The 19819-nt window shown below is 34.6% G+C and overlaps 1 protein-coding gene across 1 annotated transcript in view; it reads right to left on the bottom strand.

Annotated features, from left to right (window-relative positions):
* Positions 1-19819, bottom strand: part of LOC132556897 (methionine--tRNA ligase, cytoplasmic-like) — a 35130-nt gene that overhangs the window by 14421 nt on the left and 890 nt on the right. The window contains exons 2-13 of the mRNA XM_060221352.1: positions 15335-15425; positions 14888-14972; positions 14543-14671; positions 13810-13888; positions 13507-13622; positions 12528-12671; positions 4958-5064; positions 4417-4533; positions 3807-4010; positions 2813-2902; positions 1937-2123; positions 1350-1520 (exon numbers count right to left, since the gene is read on the bottom strand). Coding sequence (XP_060077335.1) covers positions 1350-1520; positions 1937-2123; positions 2813-2902; positions 3807-4010; positions 4417-4533; positions 4958-5064; positions 12528-12671; positions 13507-13622; positions 13810-13888; positions 14543-14671; positions 14888-14972; positions 15335-15425 — 1520 coding nt within the window. The remainder of the gene's footprint in view (positions 1-1349; positions 1521-1936; positions 2124-2812; positions 2903-3806; positions 4011-4416; positions 4534-4957; positions 5065-12527; positions 12672-13506; positions 13623-13809; positions 13889-14542; positions 14672-14887; positions 14973-15334; positions 15426-19819) is intronic.

The following is a 19819-nucleotide window of genomic DNA, read 5'->3' as shown; positions in this document are numbered from 1 at the left end:
TTTTACTGATGTCTCTGTTTAATTTTGTCTTTCACATTTTTCTGACGTCTCTGTTTAATTTTGTCTTTCACATTTTTCTGACATTTCTGTTTGTGTCTTTCACATTTTACTGATGTCCCTGCTTGATTTTGTTTTTCACATTTTTGCTGATGTCTCTGTTTAATTTTGTCTTTCATATTTTCACTTTAAAACCTGAGTTATATGATAAAAAGTATCTTTAATTTGTTTTCGTTTCATATGAGACTCAGGAAACTCATCTAAAATTTTCATTTTGTTTCCTAAATACAGAAAATGAATTCATTTGTTTCATATAATCATCATATGATTATATCATAAGTTTCCGACCATGAAGAACATTTATTTCTACCATATCTGGGGGTTGAGAAGAAGATATAAAAAAAATTGACCTTTTTTTTTGTTCCCACTCATCAGCTTCTTGGAGTCAGTCAGGATCAATATGGACATTCCATGAAGCCGTCACCGTTTGCTCATAATTCTAACCAAGTTTGAAATATTTCCCATGTTAACCAAATTACGCTCAAAAATATACTTTTCCTATGTAAATTTTAGTAAACATTATCTGCTCCTCAGGGGGAAATGCAAGACCCTTGAAGTTTGCAATTTTGGTAAAACACCTTAAGAAGCTTCCATTCATGAAGAGCATTTGATTCTACAATATCTGAGTGTTGAGAGGAAGATTTTTTTGGGGACTGTATCATTCCCTCTGATGGTTAATATTTGGCCAGGGAAAGTTTCTGGTAAATTTCGTTGAAATCAGTTCAGGGAGTTTTTGAGAAGAAGACTAAAATGTTTAAAGATACAAAATGCTGCATAAAAAGCTAATTTCTTATTGTCTAATTTCCCCTTTTGGGGCCCTGCATAGCTGTAATGATAAATCACAGGGTTGAATCAAAATTCTGATTTTAAGAAATGATTACCTCACCCAATGATGCATCAGACCAAATTTGGTTGAAATCTACCAAGGTATGAAAGAGAAATAGATTTTTAAAGAAAAAGTTTATGCATGACACACGGTGCAAGGCGAACAGCACACATCACACCACGATGGATGAAGCACGATGGCTATTGGTCATCTAGACTTTTCAGGTCAGGTGATCTAAAGATACACATTTTTAATGTAACATAACTGACATAAATCCTAACACACCTAAATACATTAACATGCTAATACACGCATTGGAAGTCATTGACAAGGTTTGTCACTTAGTAAAATGAGATCATTTAGTCTGTTTTCTATCTTATAAAGAAACAACTGTTGTCCACAACATTAATCTGTCTGAACTGCAGTGTTGGAGACTGAATCGTGTAACCCATCTCTCATCACTCACCTTGTCCTCATACCCTTCTAGAGGCACTGGTGTACCCCATTTCAGATCACGACTGATACAGCGTGGTTTGAGTCCATCCCTGATCCAGCTATTGGTAATGTTCTTGGCATTACTGGTCCAGGTTCCTTTGTGAAAAGCATCATTCAGATGTTTCTGTAGTACTGACTCCATCTACAAAGCAGGAATTTAGTGAACAATTCTTAGTTCATTAAAATCTTGCGTGTAAAGTTCACTTTTATTGTTGAGGCCATCAAACATATTAAAAAGTTGCATATCATCCTGTCCATGTAACCAAGAGATACATTTGTCACTGTTTAACGTTCAGTTCTTTATCCAATAGGGTGAAAAAACAGTTTTCTAAAGTTTGTGGTTTAAACTCAAAAATAGGTGGTTTTTTTAATGGATTTTCTGACAAATTTAGCAATAAGCAAAAATGATCAGTTTTTGGTGAGGACAAAAGAAAACCATGGCAAACATTTTTCTATGTCTAGAGTATCCATTTAATTCACAAATTCATATACACAACAGAATTAAACTCTGCTGATCTCTAAGTAGGAGAAAAAGCAGTAGACTGCTGAGAGCCTTACCTTTGGAAGGTCCAGGAACAAGTGATCAGAGGATCTGATTACTGGTGTGGATCGGCACAGTTTACATTTCGGCGATTTGAGTTCGATGGCATTAATAAGTTTACCACAGGCATCACATTGATCACCGCGGGCATCATCAAAATTACACAGGGGGCAGGTACCCTCTACAAATCTGTCTGCCAAAAACCTGCCCAGGAAATATCTGACTGTTAGAGACTATTTCAGGATTCTTCTAGAGACTTTCATTTGGTATTTGTATATACACTGTATCATAGGCCATGATACAGCAAAGTATAGTTTGAAGTATTCAAATAAGTTTAAACATATTTGGCATCAATTTATAATTATTTGCTAGCAGCAAATGTTTGAATAAAGTATGTAAAAAGGTTCATGTTGTAAATTTAATGTAATGCTCAGGTATCTACAACAAAATTGAATTTTTCAGTAAATGTACATAACTTACTGTTACAATGTACATAATTTACTGTTACAATGTACATAATTTACTGTTACAATGTACATAACTTACTGTTACAATGTACATAACTTACTGTTACAATGTACATAACTTACTGTTACAATGTACATAATTTACTGTTACAATGTACATAATTTACTGTTACAATGTACATAATTTACTGTTACAATGTACATAACTTACTGTTACAATGTACATGATCTACTGTTACAATGTACATAACTTACTGTTACAATGTACATAACTTACTGTTACAATGTACATGATCTACTGTTACAATGTACATAACTTACTGTTACAATGTACATAACTTACTGTTACAATGTACATAACTTACTGTTACAATGTACATGATCTACTGACTGGTCATTCTTAATGTTTTGATTTTAACCACATACCTGTTACACTTCTCACACTGTAGTTGTTCCATGGACTCCTTCAGGATATGGCCCTGGTTGTACAGCTTCCAAAATATATCCTGGGCAATTCTAACACCAAAGAAAAGCCAATGTATCATGATTTCATGCTTGTAACTATATTTCTGCAGGATAATTTTTTTTTTCATCTTGATGGCTTTGTGATTTAGCAGATTTATTTCACAATAAGCCCAGGCCTGGTGATAAGCCCACTGGTTAAGTAGAATCACAAAGAAATTTTCTTTCAATGATCTAAATATATTATATCATTAAATACTCACAGTGTTTGGTGGTGGTGACTGGAGGGATATGATATTATTGAGAACTCACTGTGTTTGGTGGGTGTTGGGTACTCCCTGTGTTTGGTAGGTGTTGGGTACTCCCTGTGTTTGGTAGGTGTTGAGTATTCACTGTGTCTGAAGGGTGTTGAGTACTCACTGTGTTTGGTAGGTGTTGGGTACTCACTGTTTGGAGGGTGTTGAGTACTTACTGTGTTTGGTGGGTGTTGGGTACTCACTGTGTTTGGTGGGTGTTGGGTACTCACTGTGTTTGGTGGGTGTTGGGTACTCACTGTGTTTGGTAGGTGTTGGGTACTCACTATGTTTGATAGGTGTTGGGTACTCACTGTGTTTGTTGGTTGTTTGGTACTCACTGTGTTTGGTGGGTGTTGGGTACTCACTGTGTTTGGTGGGTGTTGGGTACTCATTGTGTTTGGTGGGTGTTGGGTACTCACTGTGTTTGGTAGGTGTTGGGTACTCACTGTGTTTGGGGGGTGTTGGGTACTCATTGTGTTTGGTAGGTGTTGGGTACTCACTGTGTTTGGTAGGTGTTGGGTACTCACTGTGTTTGGGGGGTGTTGGGTACTCACTGTGTTTGGTGGGTGTTGGGTACTCACTGTGTTTGGTGGGTGTTGGGTACTCACTGTGTTTGGTGGGTGTTGGGTACTCACTGTGTTTGGTGGGTGTTGGGTACTCACTGTGTTTGGTGGGTGGTTGTTGTTCGGCCGAAGTAATCAAAGTCTATATTGAACCACTTGTAGATTTCGCCATGTATTTTGTTATATTTGTCACAGATCTGTTGTGGTGTTAGACCCTCCTCTATAGCCTTGGTTTCTGTGGCAGTGCCATATTCATCAGTACCACAGATATAAAACACGTTGTAGTTCCGTAGTCGACAGTACCTAAACACAAAGGAAAAGCTTACACCAACGATATTCATTATGATTTCAATTTCCATTACTGAGAATTATGTAAATGAGCAACATGCTTTTTCAAATCAACTCCATGGTAAATAAGTTCAAATTTTCATTGGAAACAATGTGATATTTTCTAGGATACCAAATAAAAATTACCTGAAGATAAAGGAAATGGTAAAGAAAAATGGCTGACCTTTTTAAGACTTAGATATGACTTCACTGAAATACAACTACACTAGACATTTTACTATATAATGTTTGTACTAAATTCTGTCTCCTCTTGAAATCAGGGACAGCAATGTTACAAATCTACAGCGTATATACAAAACAAAAAGGAAGTTATAGATTAATACAATGAAATAACTCTTTCTTCCAAAGACAGCATACAGACCTGGAGTAAACGTCGGCACTGAGGACACAGCCGATGATGTTCCCTAGATGAGGTACGTTGTTGACGTAAGGCAGAGCACTTGTGATCATGATGTTCCTCTCACCTTCCTTAGGCAGGCTACAAAAACACAAAAAGATTTCAGTATCAGTGGACAAGCAAAGGGGAGAGGTTATAGTTCTAAATACTTCAGGAAATACATCATTTTCAAAAACTCTGAAGCATTCACAGAGACACAGCATATGACTTATTCCTTGGAAAGTATATGTGAGGTCAACTTTGAAGATTTATTATCTTTGCTGTACTACTGTGACATATGGAGAATTAAGGATATATACTTCCTAATGATCATATATATACTTAAAGATGTATGCAACCTTATCATGTCATGGCAATTACGCAATCAACACAATCTGAAGGAGATAACTTTGACCCTATTGAATATCCAAGGAACTTCTCTATCTTATACACAAAATGGTAAGAAAGGGACCAAGGATATATAAGTTTTAGTTTATATCTGGTAAACAACAGTGCCTTTACTTACATAGGGTGCACTCTTTCTCTAACTTTTGGACAGGAGGCTTTCCCAGAATTCCAAGCTTTGACCGCAGCAGCTAGTTCTTCTGGAGTGACAGGTCTGGCTGCCAGTATCTATGTACAGCACAACTTGTATATGTATATAACACAGATTTGGAGTGACAGGTCTGGCTGCCAGTATCTATATACAGCACAACTTGTATATGTATATAACACGGATTTGGAGTGACAGGTCTGGCTGACATTATCTATATACAACACAACTTGTATATGTATATAACACAGATTTGGAGTGACAGGTCTGGCTGACATTATCTATATACAACACAACTTGTATATGTATATAACACGGATTTGGAGTGACAGGTCTGGCTGACATTATCTATATACAACACAACTTGTATATGTATATAACACGGATTTGGAGTGACAGGTCTGGCTGACATTATCTATATACAACACAACTTGTATATGTATATAACACAGATTTGGAGTGACAGGTCTGGCTGCCAGTATCTATATACAACACAACTTGTATATGTATATAACACGGATTTGGAGTGACAGGTCTGGCTGACATTATCTATATACAACACAACTTGTATATGTATATAACACGGATTTGGAGTGACAGGTCTGGCTGCCAGTATCTATGTACAGCACAACTTGTATATGTATATAACACGGATTTGGAGTGACAGGTCTGGCTGACATTATCTATATACAACACAACTTGTATATGTATATAACACAGATTTGGAGTGACAGGTCTGGCTGACATTATCTATATACAACACAACTTGTATATGTATATAACACAGATTTGGAGTGACAGGTCTGGCTGACATTATCTATATACAACACAACTTGTATATGTATATAACACAGATTTGGAGTGACAGGTCTGGCTGACATTATCTATATACAACACAACTTGTATATGTATATAACACAGATTTGGAGTGACAGGTCTTATCTATGTACAATACAACTTGTATATGTATATAACACAGATTTGGAGTGACAGGTCTGGCTGCCAGTATCTATATACAACACAACTTGTATATGTATATAACACGGATTTGGAGTGACAGGTCTGGCTGACATTATCTATGTACAACACAACTTGTATATGTATATAACACGGATTTGGAGTGACAGGTCTTATCTATGTACAACACAACTTGTATATGTATATAACACAGATTTGGAGTGACAGGTCTGACTGCCAATATCTATATACAACACAACTTGTATATGTATATAACACGGATTTGGAGTGACAGGTCTGGCTGACATTATCTATATACAACACAACTTGTATATGTATATAACACAGATTTGGAGTGACAGGTCTGGCTGCCAGTATCTATATACAACACAACTTGTATATGTATATAACACAGATTTGGAGTGACAGTATATGTATATAACACAGATTTGGAGTGACAGGTCTGGCTGCCAGTATCTATATACAACACAACTTGTATATGTATATAACACAGATTTGGAGTGACAGGTCTTATCTATGTACAACACAACTTGTATATGTATATAACACAGATTTGGAGTGACAGGTCTGGCTGCCAGTATCTATATACAACACAACTTGTATATGTATATAACACAGATTTGGAGTGACAGGTCTGGCTGACATTATCTATATACAACACAACTTGTATATGTATATAACACAGATTTGGAGTGACAGGTCTGGCTGATATGTATATAACATTATCTATATACAACACAACTTGTATATGTATATAACACAGATTTGGAGTGACAGGTCTGGCTGACATTATCTATATACAACACAACTTGTATATGTATATAACACAGATTTGGAGTGACAGGTCTGGCTGCTATATACAACACAACTTGTATATGTATATAACACAGATTTGGAGTGACAGGTCTGATGCTATATACAACACAACTTGTATATGTATATAACACAGATTTGGAGTGACAGGTCTGGCTGCCATTATCTATTTACAACACAACTTGTATATGTATATAACACAGATTTGGAGTGACAGATCTATATACAACACAACTTGTATATGTATATAACACAGATTTGGAGTGACAGGTGTGACTGCCAATATCTATATACAACACAACTTGTATATGTATATAACACGGATTTGGAGTGACAGGTCTGGCTGCCAGTATCTATATACAACACAACTTGTATATGTATATAACACAGATTTGGAGTGACAGGTCTGGCTGACATTATCTATATACAACACAACTTGTATATGTATATAACACAGATTTGGAGTGACAGGTCTGACTGCCAATATCTATATACAACACAACTTGTATATGTATATAACACAGATTTGGAGTGACAGGTCTGGCTGACATTATCTATATACAACACAACTTGTATATGTATATAACACAGATTTGGAGTGACAGGTCTGGCTGACATTATCTATATACAACACAACTTGTATATGTATATAACACAGATTTGGAGTGACAGGTCAATATACACAACTTGTATATGTATATAACACAGATTTGGAGTGACAGGTCTGGCTGCCAGTATATATATACAACACAACTTGTATATGTATATAACACAGATTTGGAGTGACAGGTCTGGCTGCCAGTATCTATATACAACACAACTTGTATATGTATATAACACAGATTTGGAGTGACAGGTCTGGCTGACATTATCTATATACAACACAACTTGTATATGTATATAACACGGATTTGGAGTGACAGGTCTGACTGCCAGTATCTATATACAACACAACTTGTATATGTATATAACACAGATTTGGAGTGACAGGTCTGGCTGCCAGTATCTATATACAACACAACTTGTATATGTATATAACACAGATTTGGAGTGACAGGTCTGGCTGACCAGTATCTATATACAACACAACTTGTATATGTATATAACACAGATTTGGAGTGACAGGTCTGACTGCCAGTATCTATATACAACACAACTTGTATATGTATATAACACAGATTTGGAGTGACAGGTCTGACTGACAATATCTATATACAACACAACTTGTATATGTATATAACACAGATTTGGAGTGACAGGTCTGGCTGACATTATCTATATACAACACAACTTGTATATGTATATAACACAGATCTGGAGTGACAGGTCTGGCAGCACAACTTGTATATGTATATAACACAGATTTGGAGTGACAGGTATATACAACACAACTTGTATATGTATATAACACAGATTTGGAGTGACAGGTCTGACTGCCAGTATCTATATACAACACAACTTGTATATGTATATAACACAGATTTGGAGTGACAGGTCTTATCTATGTACAACACAACTTGTATATGTATATAACACAGATTTGGAGTGACAGGTCTGGCTGACATTTGTATATGTATATAACACAGATTTGGAGTGACAGGTCTGGCTGCCAGTATCTATATACATATACAACACAACTTGTATATGTATATAACACAGATTTGGAGTGACAGGTGTGACTGCCAGTATCTATATACAACACAACTTGTATATGTATATAACACAGATTTGGAGTGACAGGTCTGACTGCCAGTATCTATATACAACACAACTTGTATATGTATATAACACAGATTTGGAGTGCAGGTCTATATACATACACAACTTGTATATGTATATAACACAGATTTGGAGTGACAGGTCTGGCTGCCAGTATCTATATACAACACAACTTGTATATGTATATAACTATATACAACACAACTTGTATATGTATATAACACAGATTTGGAGTGACAGGTCTGGCTGACATTATCTATATACAACACAACTTGTATATGTATATAACACAGATATGTATATAACACAGATTTGGAGTGACAGGTCTGGCTGCCAGTATCTATATACAACACAACTTGTATATGTATATAACACAGATTTGGAGTGACAGGTCTGGCTGCCAGTATCTATATACAACACAACTTGTATATGTATATAACACAGATTTGGAGTGACAGGTCTGGCTGCCACTATATACAACACAACTTGTATATGTATATAACACAGATTTGGAGTGACAGGTCTGGCTGCCAGTATCTATATACAACACAACTTGTATATGTATATAACACAGATTTGGAGTGACAGGTCTGACTGCCAGTATCTATGTACAACACAACTTGTATATGTATATAACACAGATTTGGAGTGACAGGTCTGGCTGCCAGTATCTATATACAACACAACTTGTATATGTATATAACACAGATTTGGAGTGACAGGTCTGGCACAACTTGTATATGTATATAACACAGATTTGGATCTATATACAACACAACTTGTATATGTATATAACACAGATTTGGAGTGACAGGTCTGGCTGACATTATCTATATACAACACAAATTGTATATGTATATAACACAGATTTGGAGTGACAGGTCTGGCTATATACAACACAACTTGTATATGTATATAACACAGATTTGGAGTGACAGGTCTGGCTGACATATCTATATACAACACAACTTGTATATGTATATAACACAGATTTGGAGTGACAGGTCTGTCATGGCAACACAACTTGTATATGTATATAACACAGATTTGGAGTGACATTACAACACAACTTGTATATGTATATAACACAGATTTGGATGATACAACACAACACAACTTGTATATGTATATAACACAGATTTGGAGTGACAGGTCTGACTGCATTATCTATATACAACACAACTTGTATATGTATATAACACAGATTTGGAGTGACAGGTCTATATACAACACAACTTGTATATGTATATAACACGGATATCTATATACAACACAACTTGTATATGTATATAACACAGATTTGGAGTGACAGGTCTGGCTGACATTATCTATATACAACACAACTTGTATATGTATATAACACAGATTTGGAGTGACAGGTCTGGTATATGTATATAACACAGATTTGGAGTGACAGGTATATATATACAACACAACTTGTATATGTATATAACACAGATTTGGAGTGACAGGTCTGGCTGACATTATCTATATACAACACAACTTGTATATGTATATAACACAGATTTGGAGTGACAGGTCTGACTGCCAATATCTATATACAACACAACTTGTATATGTATATAACACAGATTTGGAGTGACAGGTCTGGCTGACATTATCTATATACAACACAACTTGTATATGTATATAACACAGATTTGGAGTGACAGGTCTGGAAGACAGTATCTATATACAACACAACTTGTATATGTATATAACACAGATTTGGAGTGACAGGTCTGGCTGACATATATACAACACAACTTGTATATGTATATAACACAGATTTGGAGTGACAGGTCTGGCTGCCAGTATCTATATACAACACAACTTGTATATGTATATAACACAGATTTGGAGTGACAGGTGTGACTGCCAATATCTATATACAACACAACTTGTATATGTATATAACACAGATTTGGAGTGACAGGTCTGGAATCAATATACAACACAACTAGTATATGTATATAACACAGATATATACACAAACTTGTATATGTATATAACACAGATTTGGAGTGACAGGTCTGGCTGCCAGTATCTATATACAACACAACTTGTATATGTATATAACACAGATTTGTGACTGCCAATATCTATATACAACACAACTTGGGAGTGACAGGTCTGGCTGACATTATCTATATACAACACAACTTGTGACAGGTGTGACTGCCAGTATCTATATACAACACAACTTGTATATGTATATAACACAGATTTGGAGTGACAGGTCTGGCTGCCAGTATCTATATACAACACAACTTGTATATGTATATAACACAGATTTGGAGTGACAGGTCTGGCTGCCATCTATATACAACACAACTTGTATATGTATATAACACAGATTTGGAGTGACAGGTCTGGCTGCCAGTATCTATATACAACACAACTTGTATATGTATATAACACAGATTTGGAGTGACAGGTCTGGCTGCCAGTATCTATATACAACACAACTTGTATATGTATATAACACAGATTTGGAGTGACAACTTGTATATGTATATAACACAGATTTGGAGTGACAGGTCTGGCTGACATTATCTATATACAACACAACTTGTATATGTATATAACACAGATTTGGAGTGACAGGTCTGGCTGCCAGTATCTATGTACAACACAACTTGTATATGTATATAACACAGATTTGGAGTGACAGGTCTGGCTGCCAGTATCTATGTACAACACAACTTGTGCATGTTTTTTAGACAAAGTTTTAATGGTTATTTTTTCACCACCAATATCTAACAAGCAGATAGATGGTAATCAATATACTGGTCCAGAATGTGGTTTATATGTACAAAAATTCTGTTATTGTCAGATCTATCAGGGATTTCTTGAGCATCGAAAGCAAATTTGAAAAGAAACAGAATGCATTAACTACAACCAAACTTCTATAAATTGAACTACGATGATTCAAAATTCCAATTTCTTGATGTATCAAATTTTTTTGTGCAGTCCAAAATTTTATTCCTATATATTACTACTTACTTACCCGTTTATGAATCAAAGTTGTATAAACAGAAGTTTTCGATGTATCAAAGTTTTTCCTGTGCAAAATTTCACACATTTCAACAAAGAGTGCTAACCAACAATGGGATTACCAATGTATGCCATTATTGGCTCTGTGTTACGAGTTTAATTAATGACTGGACACTGATTAAAGTTTAAATGCTTACTAACCAGCCATGACATCAAATCAAAGGAATTGTATGGGTTATAACATACAGATAGATCTAATTTACAGATCTGTGAAAACAAAGAGAAGAAATGCTGATCACTTGTATGATGATTTCACTCTCAAAGCTTCCAGCATAAAGACATCAGAAACAAGGTGATTCATCTGTCAATCATGCATTCTCCTATTGATTCAGACTAGCTGTTGTCACAACATCACCAAACAGCCTTGTAATTTTTACCACTTAAGATGTGTGATGTCAGTGTTGGGGTTTTTAGAAACAATACATTATGATATTAGTTTGCTTTATTTTGAATTTCTTAGTTCATGCAAAATTTATTTATCAGTCTTGAAATAATTAATGTTACATGTGAAGACCACTGAAATTCTGCATGTCGTTTCATTTTAAACTGATCTGTAAAATACATATATTGTGTGACATGAAGACTTGAGTGTAATTGTAAGTATTGATTTCACACCAATTTTTATCTAAAGTTATCTTTTTTCATGAATGAAAATATTTTGTTTTGTGAAAACAAGATTCCCCTTTTCATTAAAACTTGTGTTATGATATTTGTTGGGTTTATTCAGGTAGAAATATTATATCATCTACTATAGTCATGAACATGAAAACATTGATATAACCCACCACACATGATTGAAAGTCTTGATGTTTCGAAGTTTTTTTACTAGTCTCTCAAACATTAAAACATCAAAGATTGACTGTACCTACTATCATTTGTTACATATACCAAAGGTGAGGAAGGTGAAAGTTTTGAAATAAAATCTTTCAACTTCCTTCTGTGGCAGACAGGTAACTATCACAGGTAAATGACACACCTGACTCTCAGCAGGTTCAGCCTCCATTTTCTCTGGTTTGTTTTTGCCTTGTTGTTTCTTACTAGAGCTGGCTGTACACTTTTCTGGTTTGACAGTTGAAGGACTGGGCAGTGAGACGGGGACAGGCTGGGCCAGCAGAGATTCCTACAAAATGGAAATGATGCCAAAACATTTACGACTTAACGGAAGTACTACAATAACTTATATAACTAACAGGAAGTGATACAATAACTTATATAACTAACAGGAAGTGATACAATAACCTGTATAACTAACAGGAAGTGATACAATAACCTATATAACTAACAGGAAGTGATGCAATAACCTGTATAACTAACAGGAAGTGATGCAATAACCTATATAACTAACAGGAAGTGATACAATAACCTGTATAACTAACAGGAAGTGATACAATAACCTATATAACTAACAGGAAGTGATACAATAACCTATATAACTAACAGGAAGTGATGCAATAACCTGTATAACTAACAGGAAGTGATGCAATAACCTATATAACTAACAGGAAGTGATACAATAACCTGTATAACTAACAGGAAGTGATGCAATAACCTGTATGACTAACAGGAAGTGATACAATAACCTGTTCAACTTATAGAAAGTGATACTGATACAATAACCTTTTTTTAAATGTGTATACAGCTTTGACCCCTGTGACCTTGAACATGATTCAATATAATTCCTTTATGCAAGCTTTGTTGGGCACCATCACAGCAATCCACCGGTCAAATATCATGACATTTAGTCAGCTGGTTATTGAAAAAAAATGGAAAAGCTGACACCAGGTGAGGAAAATATACAAGAACCTGTGGGTAAGTGATGTGTTCCGTAGGGTGACTCAGGTTACCTGGTCACCTTGAGAAAAGGCGGGAAGATTACCACCACACCAACTGACCAGTCCATACTTCATAATTCTTTTGCTTTTGTTGGTTCTGATATCCCTTGAATTTACTCTTACCTTAAACACAATGGTGTCTTTACCCCTGACAACAACAGTTATAGATTTCTGTACTGCTGGCTCCTCCTCAATCCCTGAGAACCATGCCTTGATGTTTGGGTACAGACCCTCCCAACCTGTAAAACACCAAAGGAGGTCAACAAATACCGTCCTCTCCATAATTAAGATAATTAACACTGTATCTGATGTTTGTTACTTTGAACTTTCACATTCTAACGATGACCAGGACCTTATGTATTGGTTTCCTTTCAGGATAAAATATAATACAGAATACAGAAATACATGTCCACTAGTGAGACATACCTTTAATGCAGGCCTTTCCTGGTTTAAAGATTGGGTAAACAGAACCCCAAAGATTTAAGTCCCCTGCTGTTATTCCAACCTAGAATGTACAAAACATACGTTAAACAACTTCAGTAATTCTTTTGTTATAAAGCTAGCCTACTAATAAATGGTACAATATCCAATTTCATGCTGCCTTATACAAAGTATCTTTTATTGACAACTGTAATGGGTGTTATTTTTGTGACAAAATATAAACATTGAAAATGAATTACCAATAAATACTCAGTTTTATGATTTCTGTGAAAAATACATATTTTAGTTTAATGGTTTTGGTCAAATCACAATAACTCTGTTAATATGAGGTTGGGGGACCTGAATTTAGTACACTGCACATCGTCCTAGCATCATCAATGTATTCACCAAGTTTCATTATACATGTTTAAATGCAAGCAAAGTTATGCGCTGGACACAAAAGTTAAACAAAGGGCAGTAACACTGTAATTGAAGAGTCAAGTGCCCGAATTCAGTATATTGCACATCGCCTTAGTTTCATAATCCTTGCATAATAGTGGGCTACATTATGCTCCATGGCACAAAAGGGTGGATGAAAAGACAGATGGGTGAATGGACAGATGAACGAGGTAGCAACTATATGCTCCCCTGAACATTTTTGGAGAGAATGAAAATGACAAAACACAACGAAACGGTTATTTTGAAACAAAGCCAAATTCTGTAAAACAGGAATTCTGACCTTGGTGAGAGTCTGGCGACCTTTAAGCTCAGCGTTGAGGAGTTTGAGTAGTGTTTGTATCTGTGATAAGAGGAATGCATCTGCTTTGTTCTGTCCAATCGTGCTCACAAGGTAAGGTACAAGTAATGGCTGCAAGGAGAACACAATACATTTTCTGAATTTCAAAAGTGCTGTTTCTAAAAAGCAAACAAATTAAAAATTAAAACTTCAAGTTTAGTAGTTAGTTAAATTTCTCATCTGCAACTGGTTACTGTCCCAACCGCATCATATCAGTGGTAACTAACCAAATCAAGAGAGGATAACTCATGTTACTAAGAATTTCTGAATTAAGGGGCAATAACTCACCTGTAACTGGTTACTGTCCCATTCGAGCCATCTGTCAACTGTGCTATCATCTTCTGGGCTTAGGGACTGTTGTTTCAGTAAGTATCTAGGCAAAAAGACAAAATTACAAAATACGGACAGAAGGATCAATATTGTGTCAGTAAGAAATGGTTTCTTTAATTTTAAACTTCTACAAAAATGGTTTATCATCTGTAGGCAGGGACAATATTGACTGGCTCAAAAATCAGTTTTCTCCCTGTCCAATAGTACAACAATAGGACAACCAATGAGGATCTGCTACAATATAGAAAAGATACAATCTACAAACCAAGATTAATATACAGCAGAACTTTTTATACAAATCATATAAAAAAATTTGTCAATCAAATATTCTATTCACATTTACTGGACACATATTTCCCCAAAAGGAAAGAGATAATCTTCATTTCAGATAGTTTGTGGTTTTACCTTGTGGCTGCTCCAACAGAAAACAGGAATTTGCTGGGGAATACTTCTAGAACAGGCAGCGAGTTTCTGGACAAGTAGGGCACTACTTTATCTAGAACACAGAATTAGAATCACATCTTTTATTTCATTTCAATCACAATCAATCCTACAAGTCACCTCCCTGGTTAAGGTCAGTTAGGCATCTCACCGAGTCATGGGAAAGGTCTTTATAGGGACTTCAATCAGTCCAACAATATCAGTGATCTTTTGGGAACAGAAGGAAAAGCTGAAATTTTCTTGTCCAGGTGAGTAGACAAAATCAGACCAATTACCGGGTACAGGATTGTGTATTCTATGAGGTCAATACTATAAAAGTAAGTCGGTATTAATATATTTATATGTAAACAACACAATACACAGCATTTTCTTCTGGGATCTCAATCCCGTGTCCCAAGGGGGTCAGCCATACCATTCATACTTCACACCAAATCATTACTACAGGAGAACTAGGATTTTAAAGAATTACCTTCATTTCAAATACTGGTCCTGCCCAGGGAGCTGAGACCCAATGTTTATTCAAATTTGATTACCCTTTACTTGAGAATGTTTCAGGTCAAATTTGATTCCACTTCACGCAGGTAAACTTCAGACCAAATTTTGGTAAAGTCCAATATTAGGATATTAAAGAATTTGCTCTATTTCCCCTACTGTACCTGCCCCTCCTAAACCCAAGGGGCACAAACCTACGATTTATACAAAATTAATTTCTCTTGACCCAAGAATGCTACAGACAAAATAAGGTAAAAATCTGCACTGTTATTCATGATATGTAGCAATTTGTAGAAAAGGTTGACAGATAGAAAGAGAGACGGACACAGCAGTATGCCAATAGCTAGCTTGAACCTTTGGGCCCAGTGAGGTAAAAACAGTATCATAAATACCCTAACAGTACACAGCACTACTGAATTAATACAATATCTACATGTGTAACATAGTTGCACAGTTATATAACATTTCATCATTGAAATTTTAAAATAAGAGTATTGCATTGAACACCTTTGGCTTGCAAAGATGATTAATATTGGTAAAATATATTTTATCTTCACACATGTTTTACTTATAGAAATATACAATGATGTACCTGTGTAATAACATATGATTAATGGGATACTTACATATGTAGCCTGTATCTGACAATAAAACAAATTTCTCAACAGAAATTAGCCGTAACCTGCCTCAGTGACAAATGTATAGTTAGTTCATGTAAGGAGTATTGACTGACTGTGTTTGGGATTTCATCATACATACAGGATATTCTATATATATATATATATATATACTGACAGTGCTATGGGTCATATTACCACTTACAGGTAAAATCAACATATATATAGCTACACCTAAGTAAACATACAACATAATAAAAGGTATATTTTTTTTATATATTTAGAAGCATTTCTATTTTTACATTCAGTATTTACCTGTAACAATTGGTAAGAAAAAAACAAAAAACAAAGGATTAAACTGATTAAAGACAAAATGTTTTATCCATTTCATCTGTAAATAGCTTGAGTCACCATAATGTTACATCAGATGTCACTGTATTATACAACAGGACTTGCTCTATCACAAGTCTTGTTTCTTGTCATGTAGCTGGTGTTTTATCTCCAGTAATCAACGTGTCAGGGCCGGAAACAGGAAATATAACGTCTCTGTCAGAGACACTGTCTTGTGTTTGGTGTTACTGGTTACTTCAAACATCTATAACCTTATCTAGCTGAACTTGAAAACTTTTTTAGTTCTAAAACTAATGTGTGTTAGTACACAAGTGGTCAGTGGTTATCATGGTTACATGACTGGGGAACAAACTCTCAGACTAAAATTGGGGAAAATCATCTACAGACATGCTTGGAAAATTAAGAATTTTCAAATTTAATGTTAACTATCAGAACAATTGAGAATCAGAAATAACAAAAATACATAATAAAGAACTTGTTAGTCAATCACAAGGAAGGGAATGTTGAGTTATTACTTTCTTTATTTTGAAAGTAAATTCTAGATTCACCTTAATAATGTCGAACAAATTGTGGGGATCATTTTTACACATTTTTTCTAATTGGAATTAAAAACTCTTTATACATTAAATATGATATAATAATAACAGGTAAAGTTTCTATTGATAGCAATCTCCAAGTCATACAAGTTATATCATTACAAAAATGTTACAAAAACCAACCATGAAAGGTCAAAGGTATTGATTTATACAGTCACTATGTATGTAAAAAAGACCATGAAATTATCAAGTGCTGTCTTATCAATGTAAGGCCAATACATGGTTTTCAACTAGTTTAAAGTCATTTCTTCTTTTGCGTCTAAAACCTGTATGACAGGAGGACAAAGAATTTCTTCAGAAGCAATGATAGAAACATAATCTATATATTGTAAATGATATATATCCTGTCTAGCTACAGGTCACCCCAGATCTAAGTTTTTGTAGAGCATAATTCTGCCCTATTTTTAAACTAGGTTATCTCACATTTGTTTGAAATCCTAGAATCAGACATATCTAATATGAGATATAATAAGATCTAAATTTTCAGCCTTAAACATTTTATCTATATACATTTAAGATAACAGGCCAGTCTATAACACATTAATCTTTATACATTTAAGATAACAGGCCAGTCTATAACACATTAATCTTTATACATTTAAGATAACAGGCCAGTCTATAATACATTAATCTTTATACATTTAAGATAACAGGCCAGTCTATAACACATTAATCTTTATACATTTAAGATAACAGGCCAGTCTATAACACATTAATCTTTATACATTTAAGATAACAGGCCAGTCTATAACACATTAATCTTTATACATTTAAGATAACAGGCCAGTCTATAACACATTAATCTTTATACATTTAAGATAACAGGCCAGTCTATAATACATTAATCTTTATACATTTAAGATAACAGGCCAGTCTATAACACATTAATCTTTATACATTTAAGATAACAGGCCAGTCTATAACACATTAATCTTTATACATTTAAGATAACAGGCCAGTCTATAACACATTAATCTTTATACATTTAAGATAACAGGCCAGTCTATAACACATTAATCTTTATACATGTAAGATAACAGGCCAGTCTATAACACATTAATCTTTATACATTTACGATAACAGGCCAGTCTATAACACATTTCATCTATATACATTTAAGATAACAGGCCAGTCTATAACACATTAATCTTTATACCTTTTAGATAACAGGCCAGTCTATAACACATTTCATCTATATACATTTAAGATAACAGGCCAGTCTATAACACATTAATCTTTATACCTTTTAGATAACAGGCCAGTCTATAACACATTAATCTTTATACCTTTTAGATAACAGGCCAGTCTATAACACATTAATCTTTATACATTTAAGATAACAGGCCAGTCTATAACACATTAGGCTTTATACATTTAAGATAACAGGCCAGTCTATAACACATTAATCTTTATACATTTAAGATAACAGGCCAGTCTATAACACATTAATCTTTATACATTTAAGATAACAGGCCAGTCTATAACACATTAGGCTTTATACATTTAAGATAACAGGCCAGTCTATAACACATTAGGCTTTATACATTTAAGATAACAGGCCAGTCTATAACACATTATATTGAAATTAACCTAACAAGAGCACTTTTCCCTTAAGCAGGATGATAGGAAGTTTGCCTATTTCACTGATTTACCTATGAAATATACAACATCTAAGAGTTGCCTCTAATGTTCTCTTGCACTACAGACTTTTTCCTATCCTATGTTTCTATGGTGTTTTCTTATTTCTTTCTCCTTCCAGACTGTCATGACTCAATACATTCTATGTTGAAACTTTTGCTGGTTTTTTTTACAAGCACAATTTTTTTTCTCAGAATTTTTTTTTTGTAAGTGCACAAATTAGATTTAATACACACAGTAAATATATTTCCAGTGTGTCTAAAATATGTTTATGATATTGTCAGAGATGATATGGTTACAGACAAAAATTGAAGAAAAAAAGTACCTCCTTGAAAACTGAGTGCAAACTAAATCATGATTGGAACTCTAAATAGGTACATGTGTTCTGGATTTTGTAAGCCTCTTTGTATTCCTTAATTTCAATTGACATTCTTGATCCTGTGATAAATTAAATTGAGTAATGGATTACCTGAGTTGACTTCCCTGGGATGGGCTTATTATAGGAATATAGAAATATATATATAATTATAATTTACTGCAGAATCACATTGGAGTGAGCTAATTATCATGCAATGGTGTATTGATGGTGAGACTGAAGAAAATATTGACAATGTAGATCTAAGAATATCTGTTTGTGACTTACTGAGAAAATGGCCTCATTGTAAGGTGATATTTGTGTAGATATATTACAGTGTTTCCTCTCAGAGTAGTGGTAAAGAGCAGTGGATATTTTCCCCATATACAGAATATTGAGT

This window comes from Ylistrum balloti, unplaced genomic scaffold (assembly GCF_031769215.1).
Source record: "Ylistrum balloti isolate Yb309-2 unplaced genomic scaffold, AGI_CSIRO_Ybal_v1 Utg370598, whole genome shotgun sequence".
Lineage (NCBI taxonomy): Eukaryota > Metazoa > Mollusca > Bivalvia > Pectinida > Pectinidae > Ylistrum > Ylistrum balloti.
The sequence above is the reverse complement of the archived record's forward strand: the minus strand, read 5'-3'. Positions and strand labels throughout refer to the sequence as shown.